The 20,890-nt window shown below is 37.0% G+C and overlaps 1 protein-coding gene across 1 annotated transcript in view; it reads right to left on the bottom strand.

Moving 5' to 3' along the window:
• The window catches only part of LOC113227525 (bromodomain adjacent to zinc finger domain protein 2B-like), a 158,254-nt gene that overhangs the window by 6,992 nt on the left and 130,372 nt on the right, over positions 1-20,890 (bottom strand). The window contains exons 35-46 of the mRNA XM_026460463.1: positions 19,816-20,063; positions 18,727-18,860; positions 16,767-16,921; positions 16,019-16,207; positions 14,839-15,581; positions 13,503-13,747; positions 12,396-12,525; positions 10,973-11,128; positions 10,071-10,261; positions 6,947-7,041; positions 5,666-5,799; positions 2,225-2,346 (exon numbers count right to left, since the gene is read on the bottom strand). Of these exons, the coding sequence (XP_026316248.1) occupies positions 2,225-2,346; positions 5,666-5,799; positions 6,947-7,041; positions 10,071-10,261; positions 10,973-11,128; positions 12,396-12,525; positions 13,503-13,747; positions 14,839-15,581; positions 16,019-16,207; positions 16,767-16,921; positions 18,727-18,860; positions 19,816-20,063 (2,542 nt within the window). The remainder of the gene's footprint in view (positions 1-2,224; positions 2,347-5,665; positions 5,800-6,946; positions 7,042-10,070; positions 10,262-10,972; positions 11,129-12,395; positions 12,526-13,502; positions 13,748-14,838; positions 15,582-16,018; positions 16,208-16,766; positions 16,922-18,726; positions 18,861-19,815; positions 20,064-20,890) is intronic.

Here is a 20,890-nt window from a genome sequence, read left to right as displayed (position 1 = left end):
GTGACCATGGGACCTGTAAAGGGCCCGAAACGTCGGTTTGTTTGAAAAAACAAATATACGCGATTTAAATCCGGAAAAATAGTTTCATTTCCTATGTGTAACAATCGCGAAAACCTAAGAACTCGATTAAATTGTTAGTTAACAAATTACAAAACAAATTAAAATACATGCAACAAATTACGTTTATCGATGGGTCTTAAGAATAAGGGCCAAACTAACAATTTAACAACAATGCTTCATTTATCGAGTTCTTAGGTTTTCGCGATTGTTACACATAGGAAATGAAACTATTTTTCCGCATTTAAATCGCGTATATTTGTTTATTCAAACAAACAAACATTATAAAATTAAGCATTTCCCACAAAAAAGTGAAAATGATCAAATTGTTAGTTTGGCCCTTATACTTAGGACCCATCGATAAACGTAATTTGTTTCATGAATTTAGTATTATTTTTACGACTTTCGTGTGATAAATGCTCTTTTAACGAGTGATTACGTATGGCTTTATGACAATTACTTAATTTATAAATAATAATAACGCACACACTCAACATAGCCCCGCACTAGGGAAACCCTGTGTCGCGGGTGCCATGAACACACACATAGACAACCAAACTCACGAAATTAAATAAATGTAGGCCATACAAATATTTCTCCCGGCCCGGGAATCGAACCTGGGACCTCTCCGTGGCATGATAACCGTTCAGCCACGGAGGCAGTTATATTGCTAACTTTGGTTTCCCCACCTAAACTGTAGCTTCTCTGGCAATGTTGTGACATCATCGCCAATGGGCGGAATAGGGTGTTACAAATTAGTAGATAAATGTCCACATAGAGTGGTTTAAAACTGCATCTGCATCGTAAGATAAAACTATTCACTTAGGAAGCAGTAGAGCTCCCTGTGAAAGAGTTCGGCCGGGGCTGTTCGGACACTGCAACTGTTTTGGACAGGCGTGTAACTTACCATCAGGCGCACGACTTGTTCGTTCCGTCACTTGACATTATAAAAAAAAGCAGATCAAGGATTTAAAAGTATTTCCAGTGTTATCACGTTAAAAAAATGCAGTAGATAACTAACCTTTCACCAAAGTAAACAACTACAATATCCGCACTAATTAAAATAAGCTTTTGCTTGTTGCTTCCAAAAAATGTCTGGAAATCGGGAATCCGAAAAAGTTATTCATTAATATCGAGTTCTTAGGTTTTCGCGACTGTTACACATAGGAATGACACTATTTTTCCGGATTTAAATCGCGTATATTTGTTTTTTCGAACAAACCGACGTTTCGGGCCCTTTACAGGTCCCATGGTCACGGTTGTCAACCGTGTTCATTCCTTATTCATTAATATTTAGTGGTTGTAACCACTCCACATCACACCTTGTATCTTGTATGTAGACATTTATCTACTCGTTTGGAACACCCTATTCCGATTATTGGTCATCACTTCGATGTTTTACATTTAGTCACATATAGAAATGATGTTAATACTGCCACAAATAGAATAGCCGATCGTCGCAAGCTACTTGCAATGGACCTTTCGCCCAATCTCAACTTCGGCAGATATATTGAATCCATGGAAAAAAAATGCAGCCAGGAAGTTTGGCATCCTTTCCAAGGTGAGGCATTACTTCACACCGGGACAGTTGCTTCAGCAATACCACGCACAAGTCCGGTCGTGTATCGAGTACTGCTGTCACTTACGGGATGGCTCTGCTAAATACCAACTGGCCTCAACTGGACTCAATCGACAAACGTGTCAAGAGGCTTATAGGTGGCGAAGCTGCAGAACCTTGAACACCGCCGTAAAGTTGCCTACTTATTGGTATTCTACAGGATATATCACGGAGAGTATTAAACGGAATTGCATAATTTGATTCCGTCTTCCCCTTTCCATCATCGGGGGACTAGGCATAGGCTGGGATTCCACCCATATGTTATGGATATTCCAAAGATTCGCACGAAGCGTTACGCTTCCACCTTCCTTTTTATATGGCGAAAGGCTATGGAGTGGAATTCCCTGCCTGCAGACTTGTTCCCTGAAAGTTATAACTTGGACCCTTTCAAGGCGAAAGTGAATAGGCATTATTTAGGTGTGCATGCTACATCGTCGACCTCATCGTCACTTTCCACCTGGTAAGATGAAGGTCAAATGCGCACTTATTTTTTATAAAAAAAAAATAGAACTAAAAAAATACCCGGCACGACAAAAAGTCATTACTCACCAATCGCCCTCAGGTATCTTGTCCATCCTTGGCTTGAAGCAGTAAGTGTGATAGCCCTTGTCACACCCGTCACATAGCAGCAACTGGTCTTCGTTGTCACCAGACAGGCAGAACTGGCAGTTCTGGGGACAGATACCCTATTGTAAGTCATTAGTTTAATTTCTGATTTTTTAAATTAATTTTTATAATTACAATCACGCCTGCCTCCCAATTGCGTTAGTGAAGATTCAGGACCTTAAGAGTGAGGCGTGATGGATGTGGGGATAATAAAGCTAGTAAAATGTTTTAAGGTATAGTACAGTCACCACACTGTATATACAAGGTTATTTATTTGTAAAATACCAACATCTCTGTTATGAAATCATAATCTAGAATTTTATTATAAAAACGTATACAGTGCCCTACAAATGACGAGCAACTTTATCAAGTCTGAGCATAGAGGTCGTAAGTTTATTTTAGTTTCTAATATTAAGGTTATGCCTATCACTGTTTTTTATAAATAATGCTTAGTAAGTTTTTGGTAGTAAGCCTCCGGCGTGCTGTCATTTATAAAAAATATTTGGTTATTTGGCGCTGTCTTTTGCTACCACACAGAGTTATCACCGTTTAGTGCGGTCCATTTCAGCACTTTTATTTTTGTACTAAAGGAAACTATGATAAATTAACAAAAATCATGAAACAAAAGCTGATGTCAGTGATACAGTTCTCCGCGGTTGTAAGTACTTTACAAATAACCCAGTATAATAGGAAGAAACAATCTTATGGAATCTATCGCGTGAACGAAAGCGACAATATATACCTGGAATTATATATGATAATGCCAAACTTAACGAGTAATTCTACTCATCCGTAGAATAAAGATCTATGCGCAAGACTGCTTGTTCTCAGGACGTAGTACATTTCGATCGTTCTTCTTCGCTGTGGATGTCAGATAGACCGTTGTTCGATTTCATTTTTCCGAAATGAAATAAGATATTGTATAAATTCTCAAAACACCTTTACACGGGCCTTAGTTTGAATAACGAAATTATTCTCGTAACTTACTTACTCTCTTTTCGCTATATAATCACATCAGACTCTGTTCTTCGGATGAGTTGAATTGTTCTTTACCCTAACAAACGTCGAATTCATTAAATTGTTTCTTTTTACTTCATGGAATTAGTATAATTAGTAAAACCATAGTATAATAAGACCAGTTGTGTAGACTCCATAAAAAGCGTAGCAGCTCGGCTTGTCTGTGTGCTCGGCGCGTACGGATGCACACATTTGCATAATCTCGCAGTACACGCGCATCGAATAGCGCGAGTCGCGTCGCAGAGTGTATTTTTTAATGGGACAGTATGGGAAAATCCGAAATCATAGAAGATACAAGGAAACTGTTTTAGGAACCATTAAATCTTTTTTTGTGAAAACAATTTTGGTACAGTCAATTGTATAGTCAATTTGATCAAGTGTGAGTTGTTTATAAAAAAGAATAAAATTGATCAAAATTTATTTAGTGCTAATCGACTCAGTTTTATAAAGGGATCATTTTATTGTATGGAACGAAAAAAATCGGGAAAGCCGAAGTTGGTCAAATTTAATAAAGTATTATTTATTTTGTGCACTGTTTCCGACTTTATGTCTGTGATTTCACCTTCAAAATCAGAACGCAATAAAGCTCACATTACTGCTTGGCGCTTGGAAATATGTAAGGTGTCTACTTCTCTGGACGAGCTCTAGGCATTGAAGCGCCGAAAAACAGCAGTTGGACTATTTGTGTTATTATACTATGGTAAAACGAGGAAAATGGAATTCATGGGGTAATTGCTTCTATTCGAAAACACCAATGTACCACGTTATATTTTGACAACTGTGCCCGTACCATGAGATTACAGTGACACTTAATTATTTTCATTATGCTATGTACAACAATATCGTTATAAAAATTCGCTTTCATTCCATTCCGCCACAATATAAATTGAGCCTTGGAAGAAACATATTGTAATTGTAAGTAAAAATAAAACTATTTTTGTCTTAAAATATTTTGTTCTAAGAGAGAGGTATTATCCACTTTAAGCGTATCACTTGAAACCAAAGTACATAAAATACTCTGCGTATGATCTTTGTAACTCACAAAAAAAATAGACGCAATTTTCCCACAAAAGGTTTTACACAGGCTGAATATTATTAGGTATATTAGAAACTCTATGTTTCTTATCTTCTATATTAAGCATGTTCACTATATTACTTCCTTTATTTAAATTCATGCAAATAAGGCAGCAAATATAATGAATACAAAGCATTTAAGATTTCATATTCCGGTCATTCTCGGACTAGTGATCACGGCCTATATAATTTCCCTGTCAATTTTAATCAAGTTTAATTATTAAATAATATTTCACGATACACAAATCGAATATCAATTAAATAATGTTGTATTATAAAAAAAAATTAAATAATTAAATATAATAAAAATTGCCATGCAGTCAACACTAGTCCGAAAGCGATTCTTTTAAATTAGGATCAAGATTATGAAGTTTAAATATCCGACTATACGTACTTCAGAGCAGTAATGTCAAACCGTGAAATTCTTCTTCGCGGTGTCCTTTTAAGGAATTCTCTAGTGTCATGTTTGTAAAAATTACAACATTGATAAAGAAGTGATTTGACTCTAATAAATGGCAAATGTCACGAATAGAAATTCGCCATTAAGAGTCTGTACTACCTCAGCTCAAATTCAATTTTTTCCCGTATTATTACGGTTCATTTTGCTTGGGTCGAGCGGCACTGGCTTTATTTCAGAATTTATTTTTTTACAAACGAAATCGAAGCCATTTGAAAAATGTATATCGTATAGTACACATGGTCTATTTAGCTCAGTTGATATAAAAACAATCATTGGTATATGTAAAGTACCTGTTCGCGTCTTGTTCTTGCTACACAAACTATCTTGATAATAATGTTGATAAATAAAGAATCCTTGTTGATCTTAAAAATGGTATTTATTTCGTTTACTTGATTACAAAATAAAATACGCGCTTGCTTATGACAATGCCTTGATTGCAAATGTGCAGAAATTATAACTAAACATAAAAATATAAAAATGCTGACGCGGTAACATACTTAATGTGCGGTATTAACCGTACAGTACCTATAGATGCAGCTGCTTTCTTGTCAAATTTCGTGGTAAGTTAAGTTTTTTTTTTTCTATCGTAAAAACTTTTAGGAATCGTGTTTTCACACCTCATCAATGTATGTCCTCAATTTTAATATATATGTTTTCCATAGTGACTGATTCAACATTTTCATTGTTATGCGTGTTAGTCAGGTAGTTTCACTGTTATAATCAATCAAAGCCATTTGAGGTTGGGTCAACTCTTGAGTATTATGAAAAAGTACTAACAAAGAATGACATTTCTGCTCTAATGGTTGTATTCTGTACTATGGCATACAACTTACCGCTTTCATAATGCTTTTATCCCATGCCACTGCACTTTCGAGGGCTTGCAGTAACATAGCAAGTTGTGCGCTTGTGTTGCAGCGAGAGAGCGCCTCCCGCCACGTTGCCAGACCACGCGCTATGCCTTTGCTATCTGTAGATAAAGAAATCATTATTGTAGCAACGCAGTAGTAGAGCCCCTTGTGAAAGAGTGTGTCCAGGGAAGTACTGCCACCTTACCTGTTTCTGCCGCCTAGCAGTAATGTCAGCATTACTGTGTTCCGGTTCTGAAGGGTAAGGATGCTGGTGAAATTACAGGCACATGGGACTTGTCAACTTATGTCTCAGGGTGACGGGCGCAGTGGCAGTGTTCCTCAGATGTTTGTGATTTAAAGCTCTGAGTGGCACTGCAACTGTTATGGACAGACGTGTAGTGTACCATGAGGCGTACGACTTTTTCGTTCCGTCACTTGATATAATTTAAAAAAATAACAGTGCCAAATCGATTTATGTATAATATAAAGTCTGAATTTCGAAGGTATTTTTTTATCATGCCGGGCTGCCACGCAGAGGTCCCAGGTTCGATTCTGGGGCCGGAAGAAATATTTGTATGACCTGCATTTATTTCCCTCGTGAATTTGGGTGTTATTTGTGGTTGTCTATGTGTGTGTCCATGGTATCCGCGACACAGGGTTTCCCTAGTGCGGGGTTATGTTGAGTGTGTGCGTTATTATCATATAACCAGAAATAGAGACGAAATAAAGGCCATTCGTTCCTGCCAGGAACTCATCAGGCAAATGGGTCTTACATCACTTTTTAATGGAATGAACATGAAATCACAAATTAGAAAGCTGAAATAGTACAGCGCCAACAACTGGCCTGTGTGTCCGTCTCCGTATATTCCAAAAATATTCTGTATTTATTGTAATAAAGATAATATCTATAATAATGGAGGCTGTTTTATTCGGTGGTGTGGGAAAAACAGTAAAACACCTAATTACAAAACAAACGGAATCACATTTCATCTATAATTAAACATTAAATATGTAATTTTTTAATTTTCGTCAATTATAGCAAAGCTCAAAAACTGGTCGATTTGAAGTGAAACAATTGACAACACCCGCCAATTGTTTCGAATTCGGGCTGACCAATCGGAGCGCAAGTGTCACCGTAATGATTTGGCAAAATTAAATGACATTTCGTCTCTATTTCTGGTTATATACTCGATGCAGCTCGCTAATGAGTACCCGGCTTTATACTATGGCAAAACGAACATTTGTCTAATTTACATAGGACATTACCTTTTCCTTCACTAACATCAGAGTTCTGCGGTGACGGCGCCGTGGAATTTCCGTGTTCTCCTTGTAACGCTGCACCTATGGCCGCCTCAGTGGTGCTGAAAGGGAAATATTTATTTACAGAATTATTTCGATTTCATAAACCTACCGAGTTCTTAATTTTTCGCGATTGTTACATATAGAAAATGAAACTATTTGTTCGAATAACAAAATTTTGATGAAAAAGTAGATATCCATAATATTAACCTTAGAAGTAAGTTCATACTCATGGTCATGGTACTACGATTCCGGAATTGTACACGTTTTCACAATAATATTCCAGAGCATATATTAAAATTATCTGAAAGTTTGAAATTTACATTAAAAGTATTTTAAATTGAAGAATTGAAGACTACGTGTTAGAAAAAGACGTACGGAAAGACGACAATGACGACATGGATCTATTACACGCAAATTTGATTCAAAGTGTATTCCATAGCATTTAAGTTCATTTGAAAAGAGCAATCCCTAGACTTTCTTGCTCGTTCTTCCCAGAGAGGTCAGCGTAGTGAACGAGCAGTAGCTTAAACAATGAAGTTTTCAAGTGTAAAAATTTTACCTATGGAATAAATCGACTCATCAGTAGAACAAAGACCTATGTACAAGACTACTTGTTCTCAGGACGTAGTACATTTTTCGTTCGTTCGTTCTTCTTCGCTGTGGATGTCAGATCGACCGTTGTTCGATTTTATATTTTCGAAATGAAATAAGGTAAATAAATTCTCAAAACACCTTTACGTAGGCCTTAGTTTGAATAAGGAAATTATTCTCGTAACGTACTTATACTTATTCTCTTTTCGCTATACAGGCTGTATATTTGAAAGTGAGACATATTCATGCATGTCATAGTAAATCATGTTACAACTTAAAATGACTAAAATAAAATTGGGATATGGGATAGAACAAAAAATAAATCAACAAATTTGTTTTGGAGTGTACGTAGGAATAAACCGATTCCCTTTACGCTTGATTTCGAGTGGATTGGGAATACTACCAAGCGAGCGCCGAGTGAGACAGCATCAACAACAATGATTTCACATCTCTCTCTCACCTATTCATTAATGTTATGACGAAACAGCTGTTATCGAAATGAATACGTTTTAGGTTATGTTAATTATTTTTTACTTATGAACTATCATCGAAATGTTTTACGTACAAAAAAGATAATTAAGTTATCATTTAATAAGAATTGGGGTTTTTGGCGTAGTTAAAAATGTGAAATCAAATTATTTACAATGATTGATTTTTCAGTTATTTAGTTTGTTTACACTTACGTGGTACGGAGCAAGTGTTCAAAATGTCCACCGTTTTCCACAATGCACAGTCTAGCACGTCATAGTAAATTTTGTTTTAAATTTATCAACACAAACACATTTTGTCTCACAGTATAAAATGCTGAGATAATCCTCTCATGCAACAACTTCGACACTGTTCATCTCCTCCGCGTAAACTCCAATTTGGAAATATTTCAATAGCTCGCCTCACACTATCACCACTTATTGCGTAAAGTCGCACCATCTCAGTCAATTCGACGTTAGAATAAATATCCATTTTGCAGGCGAGTGGCGCGTTCGCCGCCGGCGCGTTCGTCACCGGCGCAGCGCAGTTCCGGCGGGCGTGCGGAAGTACAAATAATTTACGTGTCTTCGCTAGGCCAAGGTCGCGCGTACACTGTCTCTGCAAACGGTGCCGACCTGTGCTTTGTTTTTCGCCGCCGTGCCGCCGCGCCTCTCGCCGCTGCGTCCGTTGGAGCAATAATAGTGGTGTGCATGGATTTCGAAAGGTAATGTTGTTCACAAGCAGTAGTCGATAAAAAAAATAAAAAAATATTTTTTTGTAAAGTTCAAGTTCATTAGTTTATTATTTTTTTGGGTTCAGAATCAGGAATATAACGCACTCTATAAGTATGTCTCAGTTTCAAATATACAGCCTGTATAATCACATCTGGCTCTGTTCTTCGGATGAGTCGATTTCGCTCGTTCTTCTTCGCTATGGATGTCCGTTGTTCGGTTTTATATTTCCGAAACGAAATAAGATATATGAATTCTCAAAACACCCTTACATAGGCCTTAGTTTGAACAACGAAATTTATCTCGTAACGTATTCTCTTTTCGATATATAATCACATCGGACTCTGTTCTTCGGATGAGTCGAAATGATTATTTGACTTTAATTTGGAATTGAGTCGCATATATTTGTTTTTTCTAACAAATCAACGTTTCGGGCCCTTTTCTGGTTCTATGGTGACGGCTGACTGAGACTTTTGGCAAATTAAAAAATTAATTAACAACTTTGTAACTATGGTGAAAAAATTGGGTAGTCTAACATTAATGTTAGACATAACTGGTTGATGACTTTACCCCCTCAGTCACCCGTGACCACGGCACCCGTAAAGGACACGAAACGTTGGTTTGTTTAAAAAAAAACAAATATACGCGATCTAGATCTAATAATATATACCTAGAAAAAATAAAATATATCTAGAAAAAATAGTTTCATTTACTATTCATAAACCTAATCTAACTATCTTAATTTAGTAACTTTACTTAATCCAAAATGTACAAAATGTAATTAAGCAAAAACTTTCAAACGCTAAAAAAAACATAAGCAACATTATAGGTATATAACGTCAAGCCGTTAAAATCTATGAACAAAATTAATGTAGGAATGAATAGAATAATTTGTTTTTCACCTCACTAACTCGGAAAGGCTTTCTTTCTCATTAGAAATCTGCGAGCAAAAACATTTTCCACGTTAGCATGGAAAAGGTTTTTGTAATTTGAACGTGACGATGGAGTGTGGTACACCTAACTTTTTCTTTCGATGAAAAAAAACACAATGACACGTTCACTACGCGTTTAGTCGTGTTAAAACTGATTTGATGCAGTTCAACTATTTTACTTTCATCTATCATTGTCCTCGCTAGAGTGAGGTGAAAAGTTGTGTGTATTCTATATATACATATATATTATTCATGGAGAAGCTCGATCGTGTTTTCGGACTCAATCTAATCACTATTTAACACAAATAGTAAAAAGCCACCACCAAAACAAAACCCAAAAGAAGTAAAAGTTCATATTCTCATTACCTAGCATACCTTTGCACCAGAGGCGGTTTAAGGTAGCGCCTCTCAATGTGCGCCTCTACCGCTGATAGCTTATGTCTTGCCCGGGCCACTATTTCTGCGCTAGTCGCGTCTTCAGGAAGGGCAAGGGTTGAAGGCCGCCAGCCTTTCACTTGCATTGATGCTGCTGCTACACGTTCTTCCAGTTGTTCCACCTGATAGTCAATAAAATACGATAAAATGTAAATATATAAAATATAATAAATTACAAAAATAAAGCGGTAATGTCAGCATTGCTGTGTTCCAGTTTTGAAGTGTAAGGTGCTGCTGAAAATACATTCACATGGGACTTGTCAACTTATGTCTCAGAGTGACGGGCTCAGAGATAGTGCCGCTCAGATTTTTGCGATTTGAAGCTCTGAGTGGCACTGCAACTGCATTCACTGGACAAGAGTGTAGCTTACCGTCAGGGGCACGACTTGTTTGTCCCGTCACTTGATATTATAAAAAATTAAAAAAAAAATATATAAAATTGAGCGTCTTCTTTTTTAAATCACCGACCTCAAAAGTTCATGGAATCACACATATAGTATAGTCTGCCAAGTTGTACTGAAATCGGTTGTCATCAAACAGAACGGATCGGAATTTGGAATAGAACAGCTTAATCTTAAAATGCGCGCTAAAATATTATTTTTAAAATGATCATCGAAAATATGATAATAATTTAAAAGAGGTATTTTTATGATCAATGTTATTTAGCGGCAAAAACCATACGGACTTTTTCACCTGTACAATTTTCCATTCCATTCCAAACTGATCATAGACAACACAACATTAAATAAAGAGTTTTTTTTTATTTAAAAATATCCAATCTTATCAATCAATCAATATCAATAACCATTGGTATACTATAGTTTAGAATATACCTGTTGTAATATCTGTACATCGACGCGGCACTGCGTAACACTTGAGAATGAGTTTGGCGCGTCCGGGCACGGATACCCGCCATTTTGCGCTATCACTCTGTCCAGGTGTGATAGAGACAGTTCTGATGCTAGACTGTCGCCTTTATCGATGTACAACTGTAATAGAGAAACAAGGTTACACAAATCTGGCACGGCTGCATCAAGCGCAAAGTCTCCAATGTACTCAAATTATAATAACTCTTTATTGCACAAAGAAAAGATACATGAAACACAAGTTATAAAGGACATATACAATTATACTTATAATACAATTATAAATATACTAAAACTTTACAAAAAGCTATAATTTTAAATACATGCCGAATTATCAAAAAGTTCATGCAGATAGAAGGAGATGAAATATATTATTATAACTGCCTCTGTGGTCGAACGGTTACTATGCTGGACTGCCACGCAGAGGTCCCGGGTTCGATTCCCGGGCCGGGAGAAGTATTTTTATGGCCTACATTTATTTCTCTCGTGAGTATGTGTGTAACTTGTGGTTGTTTACGTGTGTCCATGGCACCCGCGATACCGGGTTTACTTAGTGCGGGGTATGGTGTGTGCGCGTTATTATTATAGATTATGTAACCAGAAATAGAGACAAAATAAGGGCCATACATTCCTGGTAACTCATCAGTGACACATCACTTACAAATATCACAGCAAACATGTGCGATTGAGCGCGTGTGGAAAGATTAGTCAAGTCTTATTGAAATCGGTTACCGGAAAGTGCGCGAAACCGGATTCATCCCCTAGTTTGTCACCTTTGAGGTGGAATATATTCTTCAAATATAAATGGGATCAGTACTGAGGTACCCTATTTCCAACAAAAAAGAATCATCAAAATCGGTTCACAAATGCACGAGTTATTGCGTGACTTACATACAAATAAAAAATACAATCTAAACGAGAAAGGTCTTCCTCGTTTTTTTTTTGAAGTCGTTTAGAAAAGAGGCGGAACACTATCGGGTATATTTTAGGTGGTGGTGTTTGTGATTAATTTTATGCGGAGTGAGTGTAATGGAATTAGTTTTTTCCGCTTTTTGAATTTGGAGCATCGTAGCGCCATCTCTTTAAAATCGTTTAAACTAATTTGTTTGTCTGTTTTATCGACTGAATTCTTTATTACCAGTTAAGGTTGGTAATAAAGAATTTAGCACTATTAAGACTGCGCGATCGCATTCATCAGTCAGTGCACTCCAAGGTTGCCTTTTACACGGACGCTCTTTCCGTTGCAACAAAATGGAACACGAGAAATCGCAAGACGTTAGCTTAAAAAACTTCAAACAGGTAATCACACACGATCACGAACGATAGAGTGACTGATTTACGCTAGACTATTTAGGAGAGCGGTATTATTTCCAGGAATATTGGACATTACCTTGTTATTGATAATGGGTATATGTTGAACCAATGCGGCATGCAACTCTCTTTCCCTAACTCCTCGCGGATGTAAAGTATCCATCAGCTCTTTCAGTTGGTCAGAGTCTGTGATGCGCCACCAGCCATGTCTGAAAATGTTTGCTTTTTAAATATTTTCTTCTTATTTCACTGTGCATGCAGATAAGCAAATTACACTTGAAATCGTCATATTGATTAAACTCTACTGCTCATTCGTAAGGCAAATTCCTCTGAGAAGAATGAGCAAGAAACTCTAAGGGTTGCTCTTTGTAAATATACATTTGAATGCATTTATCATTATAATATTTAATTTAAACATCTTCAATCGAGACTGCCTGCAAGAGCTAAACTGGTCACTACGGATTTAGTAGTAGTAGTTTAGTAGCTCCTTGTGACGTCCAGAGAAGTACTGCCACCTTAGCTATTTCTAAGCCAAGCAGTAATGTCAGCATTACTGTGGTGAAATTACAGGCACATGGGACTTGTCAACTTATGTCTCAAGGTGACGGACGCTGTGGCAGTGCCCCTCAGATCTTTGCGATTGAAAGCTCTGAGTGGCACTGCAACTGTTATGGACAGGCGTGTAGCTTACCATCAGGCGCACGATTTGCACATCCTGTCACTTTACATAAAAAAATATGATATAAAAAAAGTCATCCAAGTACGCAGAAGCTTTATAATAATATTTAGTATAAAGTTTTTGTTTCACTATAGTTGTAAACCTCGTAAATGGCAAATTTTGTACATCCTTAAATGAATTACAGACTTTGTGAAGACGACTGTGAAGAACAGCTATGTAGATTATTTTTATTCCTCGTATTGTTGATATGTTATGTCTGTCACTATTTTCATAAAAAAAAAATTATTTTTTTTTAACATAAAGAACATTTATAACTTTGCAGCAGTCGTTATCCAATTAAATTGCCTACCGTACGGTCAATATTATTTCTCTTTAGCTCTCTCAACATTAGCGCCCAGATGAATAGCGAAACAAAATTTGCGGGCTATTATATATCTTAAATGAGCACTTTTAAACTTCCAGAATTTACCTGTAAGTCAAAAAATTACAGATCGAAACGGTACTAACCTTAGCTCCTTAGGCACAAAATTCCCTTCAATTTTTTTCGGCAGTCCATGCACTTTACAATGTTCCAGCTGTTCCAGCTCTTCAGGACTCATTTGTATGGGCGGTGGACTGTCACATGTTACATAGGTAGACAAAGCGTTGAAGTTCAAAACGCCTAAACTTGTAAGGCTATTTGCTTTTGCCTTTTGCGTCAACAGGTCGTATTTTTGGGCATCTTCTTGTAGTTCCTTTTCGAGATCGTTTTCCTGTTAAGAATAATGAGTATGCTACATAGATATTTATAATGGCTTTACTAATACTATTAATAAGAAAGTGAGTACACAGGGTGTAATCATTAAATGTGCCCGGGCGATTATTCTGTAAACATACGAGATATCAAAAGCCTTTGAACTGATATCGAAAGAACGTTACCTAATGAGTAGAACGACCTCAATAATTTTTAAAGATAATATTACAAATATTCCAAATTGTTTACTTTAAACGCGTCCATTCATTTATATTTGTATGAAATTCGTAGAGGCTTTAGTTAACCTACTTTAAGAGGCAACAATAGGTTTACAGGCGACGAAACTACTATAAATAAAGTAACAAAACTATCTTTTAATTGAATAAAAATAAAGTGATGTTTATTTTTCAGTACGTACATCATTTTGTATTCGAAGCAGTTGTTTGAAACTGATATATGTCGTTTTACTCATTAGGTAACGAACGCACTTTCGATGTCAGCTTAAAGTTTAAAGATTCATGGAAAAATCGTCTGGGCACACATAACGATTACACCCAGTATATATCGCTGACAGTGTGCGACGGAATTGCCTAAAATCATTCCGCCATCTTCTTTCTATTATCGGGGGATTAGACACAGCCTGGGGTTCCACCCCTATGCTGTGGATATACCCAAGATTCGCACGAAGTGTTACGTTTTTACATTTATACAGTGTGCAGCATTGTTTGGCTTGGAGTTCGCTGTCTGCAGATTTGTTCCCTGAACGCTGTAACTTGGGCGTTTTCAAGGCAGGAGTGAATAGGCATTATTTCGGTGTTCACGCTTCATCGTCCTGTGATGGAGGTCAAATACGCACTTTGTCTTACAATAAAAACAAGAATGTGATTCCTTTACACACAAACCACTCAAAATATTCTGTAAACAGCCATTTCTATTTTGTGTACCTTTTTCAAGTTTTTTTATGTTTTGATTTTATAACTTTTGCAAACCCTTTTGGCTAAAAGCCAATGCCTAAATAAAATATTAATAAAAAAAGTGATGACATTTCTTTTGGCAGCGCCATCTATCTTTCAAAGTTATAACACGTATAGTATAGTAATAAAACCTTACCTGTTCTTTACTTTCCTCTTCAACTTCCATATCCTGTCCCATCAGTCTATCTTTATTCAGTCTGGCATCCATTTTTTCCTGCTCCAAACCCGACATAGTCAAACTCGAATCATGATAAATATTGTTCGACGGCACTTGCACACTTGTGACCATACTATTTAAAGTAAAAAGTGACGGATCATTCAATAAGTGTAAATTATTTGACACATCCCATTTATGTCCTTGACACAATATAACTTCAGAACACGTATGTTCGTTATCACAAAATTCTGGAGGCTTGTCACTATTCTTCTCGACATCACTGATGCTACTCAAGAAAGAAGTTTCGTGACGTAATATCGAGAACCATTTTCCTTCATTAATCTTCCTATATAGATGTTCGTGAGCGCAATTAACATCTATAGTTTCCTCTTTCAAGTCTAAAGGTTCTTCTTTAAGTTTGGTTTCTTCAGCTTTCTTTTCAGCTTCTAATTGTGAAGATACTGCTTCTGCCATTTTTCTTAATTCCTCTAAATTGTTGACTAACTGATCTTTGTCTTCTGGAAGTTCTTCTTTTAAATTATTTTCAACTTTGACTATTTCTTGCGGCTTGTCAACGGGTTCGGCTTGAGCTGCGTACATTGGAGTGTGCGTTGGTTTTTGTACTAGAAAAGCCGTTGGTATAGAATCTTCAATATCAAGCATATCCTCGGCTTCCTTATTTTGTTTTTGCTGAATGAACTTTTCTTCCATTTTTATTGAACCTGCCGCAAATATCAAATGGCAATTTATGTCAATCGAAAATACTGATATTATAATAACACTACTTAAAAGACTAAAAAGAAACATGATGACGTCACACAAAGATTACGTCATTAGTAAAAGTGGAGATCCTTGTGAAAGAGTTCGTCCAGGGAAGCACTGCTACCTTACCTATTTCTGACACCAAGCAGTAATATGAGTTTTGAAGGGTAAGGGTGCTGGTGAAATCACAGGCACATGGGACTTTTCAACTTATGTCTCAGTGTGACAGGCGCAAAGGCAGTGCACCTCAGATCTTTGTGTTTTAAAGTCCTGAGTGGCACTGCAACTGTTATGGGTAGGTGTGTCCTTCACCATCAGGCGCACGACTTGTTCATCCCGTCACTTAGTATCATAAAAAAAATAACAGCAGAAATTCAGCAGAATCGTCTCAACTCACCTTCTACTTTACAAGCGCCATGTTTGACGTTGGGCTCGTATTTGATAATCTGCGTGTGGTCGCTCAAATTGAGTTCAGATTTGATGCTCTTGAGTTCCATCTCAGTTTTAAGAGCTTCTTCTTTCTTGAGAGCTTCTGTTTCTTCCTTGTTGGGTTCTGATTGAGGTTCTTTTTCTTTCTTTTCTCGACCTTGTGAAAATATTTATAATTTTAGTTTAATCGAGAAAGTTGCAATATTATTTTGGGATTCTTGTTGATTGTCTGATTATTATAAGAAGTACGTATAGTGTATAACATACAAGACATCATTTTACTAGGCAAAATTTCAGAATAGAATATAATATAAATTTTAAAAATTTCAGGACCTTTCCTGTACTATGGGTAACCACTAAATCATCAAGGTCAAGGCTCCAAAGAGGCTACATGTTGTTTGGAAGTTCCCCAAAGTTCGAGTTGAACTTTAGGGAACTTCCAACCAACATGTTTCTTCTCTCTGGTTATTCTTCATATATTCAAGTTTTTTGTACACGATTCTACAAAGGAGTACCCCAGCGCATAACTCTAATCCCTTAACTTTTCTATTTATATTACCAGTATATGTCGCAACTGGGATATCTTGGAAGCGTTTTGTGCTCCTTTTTAATATAGATTTACCAGATAAGGTTATCCTAATGTTCTTAACAAAATTTTTATTTTTATTCTTATAGCAATGGAGTTCCTCAGGGTACACATCTACTTTTCTTCTTACCTTTCTTCTTCTTCTTGCCCGTGTCGGGCAGATGGGCTTCTTTAACAGCTGACTCTAATGATTGCTGGTACTGCATGATCTCGGGTTGTGCAGACTCCATGGCTTCTACGAAGATACCACCACATTTGCCCAGAGACCAGTATCGTCGCCAGTATCTGCGTGGAAAAAAAAAATTGTACACCAGAAAACCTAGTTTATTCGATATTTAAGAAAATTAATAATGGTAGCCTAGATCGTCCTACTGTTGGGCATAGGCCTGCTCTAACAATGAGACTTGGACAGACACACAAGATTAGATTGCTTTGAAGACGTTTACTTTCAATGTTTTCCTTCACCGAAAAGTTCAAGGTAAATTTTAAATTAAATTCCGAAACTCAGAATTACAAGTACGGATTCGAACCCACGGCTCTTTGCTCGAGAGGCGGAGGTCAAACCATTAGGTTGTAGAAGGTAGGGAAAAGTTGAAGGAAAGAAGAAAGGAAGGACAGGCCCAAAAGGGCCTGTATTCGTATGTAATATATTGCTGAGCACGTTCGCTCGCCTCGAGAATATTTTATGCAGTGACGACACGAAGCAAAGTAAGAATGGCGAAGAAAAATTAGAAAACTATTCAACATTTTAATACTAAATAACCAGGAACCAGAGAAAAGGGTGATAAAAAGATAGGATTATGATGAACGAGGTCGCATCGTCACAGGCTACCACGGTTTTTCTTTTCAATACTTGGCCATGACGAAAATGACCATGGCCTAAAATGCGGCCAGGAAGCTTGCCATCCCGTCCAAGGTGAGGCGTTACTTCACACCGGGACAGTTGCTTCAGCTGTACCAAGCACAAGTCCGGTCGTGTATGGAGTACTGCTGTCACTTATGGGATGGCTCTGCTAAATATCAACTGGTCACCTTGGATTCAATCGACAAGCGTGCCACAAGGCTTATAGGCTGCAGAGCCTTGAAGACCGACGTAAAGTTACCTGCTTATGGGTATTCTACAGGATATATCACGGAGAGGACTCCTTTTCATCATCGGGGGACTAGACGTGGGCTGGGAATCCACCCCTATGTTGTGGATATTCCCAAGATTCGCACGAAACGTTGCGTTTCCACATTTATAGGGCATGACGTATTCCCCGAACATTATAACTTGGACCTTTTCAAGGCGAGAGTGAATAGGCATTATTTAGGTGTGTATGCTACATCGTCGACCTCATCATCACTTTCCATCAGTTGAGATGGAGGTCAAATGCGCCTTATTTTTAATATAAAAAAAACTTCGAGAAAATTATGAATACAAATTTAGTAAATATTGGTTACATATATCGACCATACTTTTTTAATGTAAGATATAGTTATGGATAATGATTTAAACCATCTTCCGGGATAAAACCCGCGAACAATAATGAAATGTATATGGTTTAATACAGTACACAAAGTAGTAGATAAATGTTTGTAAATTAAATCCGTTGGAAGAGGTAGCGTATATCATGCAGTTTTATTTAAAACATGTCCGAGGGCTAAACTTCAATATTCAAATTTGATTAGTTTTTATTGAATGTCACGATATTTTATTACCACAATATTCAATTACATTTTCGTGAAATTGCACAAGATCGAACATTTTATAAAACAATTCTTCGATCCGGCCCGATTTGAACCGACATCTTATAGCAAACCGTGCTAGACGCTATACCAACTACGCCACGAAACGAACCAGGGTATCTTACGAATTTTTCTATGTACTTGTTTCAGATCTAGTTTTTGGTTTTAATGACTTTTTATGCCGTAGCGCCATCTGCGAGAAATTTATTTCAATATTCAAAATTCAAATAGTTCCTCGTATAATAATGTCACGTAATTTAAAGACACCTTGTAATTGCATTGACTCAATAAAGATTTATTATTATTAAATATGGAATAAATTACTTCAACAGTAACAGTCTTACTAAAGTAAGTTGGCTTACCGATCTTGTCCGTAGCATGTGGCTCTTAAGGCGTGTAGTCCAGCAATTAGTTGCTGTAATTGTTGTTCCGATTGTCGCAACAACTTTTCTAACTTCTTGGCTAGCTCCTCCGATGACAGGTTTTTGTCTTCATCCTGGAAAGGAAAGATTTCAAAATTACTACAAATAAACTGATCTCCGTTACGTTATCTGTTAGGGTGCGTTCCCAATATGTCGTCACGTTTTGTTTATCGTCGGACGACTGTCGCGTGGAATTTATCGGTTTATCGGTTCCCGGTAGCCGCCTTGTCGTTTGCAATACAGTATCGTTTGAAGCTGCGATTATCTGTCGTGACGTTTTATTTATCGTCAGACGACTGTCGTTCTAGCCCTCCCCATTATCACGACAGTCTGTCGCCGTAACGTTAAAAAAAGTCATGGACGACAGTTAATCGTGTTGTACTACATGTGACCAATTTCAGTTAAATATACAAGTCACGAAACTTTTAACTGCACAATATTTAAGTATATTATTGTGTAATTATTACATAATATTTTATTACACAATACTCGAATATTAAATAATATTGCACGATAAAAAAATCGAATGGTTAATTTAAAAAATTGCCACGGAAATTAGGTAGTGAACACTAATCCGAGAATGACCGATAGAGAGAGAAAAAACAACAATTACACAAAAACTGCTGATTAATTTAAAAAAAAAACAAAAATAATAGACAAATATACAAAATTATTAGTGTATCATCGCCAGTCACCTGATGTGTCAAAGTGACGTTTGGTCATTACCCGCTTGGCTGTGTCTATGTTTGAACAGAACAAATTTATATGATTCAGAGCGATTTAGTGATGGATTATTAAAAAGTGTCAATGCATGCGTCAGGTCCGTTTCTTATAATAATTGTTCGCAAATGTGGTCGCCATCTGAACAGCAACAAATTAGTATTCTACTCTCTACTAATTTAAAAGGGACCATAATGTCGACCACATTACTGCTTGTTGGCAGAAATAGGTATAGGTATATTGCAGTATAATATAAAATCCATATAATAATTACTAAAAAAACCCGGCTTTTTTGTTTCAGTAGCTTACCTCTTCCGGCTGTGTCCCCTCGCTTTCCAAATCACTTAATACGTCATCCCCCATGACACTGTCCTTATCAACTTTTGAATTATTCTCTGGCGAACATTCTTCTTTATTATTGTTTAATAGTTCTTTACTCTTCATATTTAAGTCTTTGATTGGCGTTATCTCTTCTTCAGGCGGGTGGGGGGAGGCGGGAGGAGTAGTCTTTTCTTCTTCAGTTTCGTCTTTCTTGGGGGTGTCTTTTTCTTGTTGTTCTGAAAAGGATTAACTAGATATAGTGTGACCGCACAAGCCGGACCGCTCTTTAGCGGCTAGCGGCACGGGGACGGGAGGGGGAATCGCTCTTGTTGCTTGTGACAACCTTCGTCGCTCAAGTTGGTGGTTGGACTTTGGGTCCTGGATAAGGAAGTCCTGGGTTTGATTTCCGGTAAAACATTCACGAAGTGAACTTAAATTACTTCTGGTCTGGGTGTTCCGCATTGTGCCCCGGAGGCAATTTCGTTTGCTTTAGTACTCATATTACAAGAAATTACGGTGTTTTGAGAACAGATATTTGGTGTAGTTGTCTGGCACATTATTAAGTTCTTATTGAATTCATATTCAATTATTTTTTGTGAAATTAGTCCAATAGTTTTTAATAATTATTAATACAAAAATCGAACGCGTGAGACGAAATACTTTCATAGATTTTTCATAGATGGCGGTACGACTAAAAAGTCGTTGAAAAACCAAATACAAAGATCCAAAAACAAGCACATAGAAAAAATCGTGAGGTCCGCTGGTTCGTTCCGTGGCTTAGTTGGCATAGCGTCTGACACGGTTTGCTAGAAGACGTCGGTTCGAATCCAGTTGGATCGAAGGAATGTTATCGAAGTGTTCGATCTTTGTATTAATAATTATTATTATTGTTATTCTATGCTGTGAATTATGTTAGCGATTTTTGTTTTGCCCTTGGTGGTAGTGTTCTAATTTAAACGTTTTACTACTTCCTGATTGGTTAAATTGGCCTAAAGATCTTGCAAGCGTGCCATAAACCTTCAATAAAAAAATTATTGCTTTAAATGTAAGCGGTACTTGACCA

This window comes from Hyposmocoma kahamanoa, unplaced genomic scaffold, assembly GCF_003589595.1.
Source record: "Hyposmocoma kahamanoa isolate Upper Pololo Valley unplaced genomic scaffold, ASM358959v1 211, whole genome shotgun sequence".
NCBI lineage: Eukaryota > Metazoa > Arthropoda > Insecta > Lepidoptera > Cosmopterigidae > Hyposmocoma > Hyposmocoma kahamanoa.
This window is presented reverse-complemented; position numbering and strand designations above follow the sequence as displayed.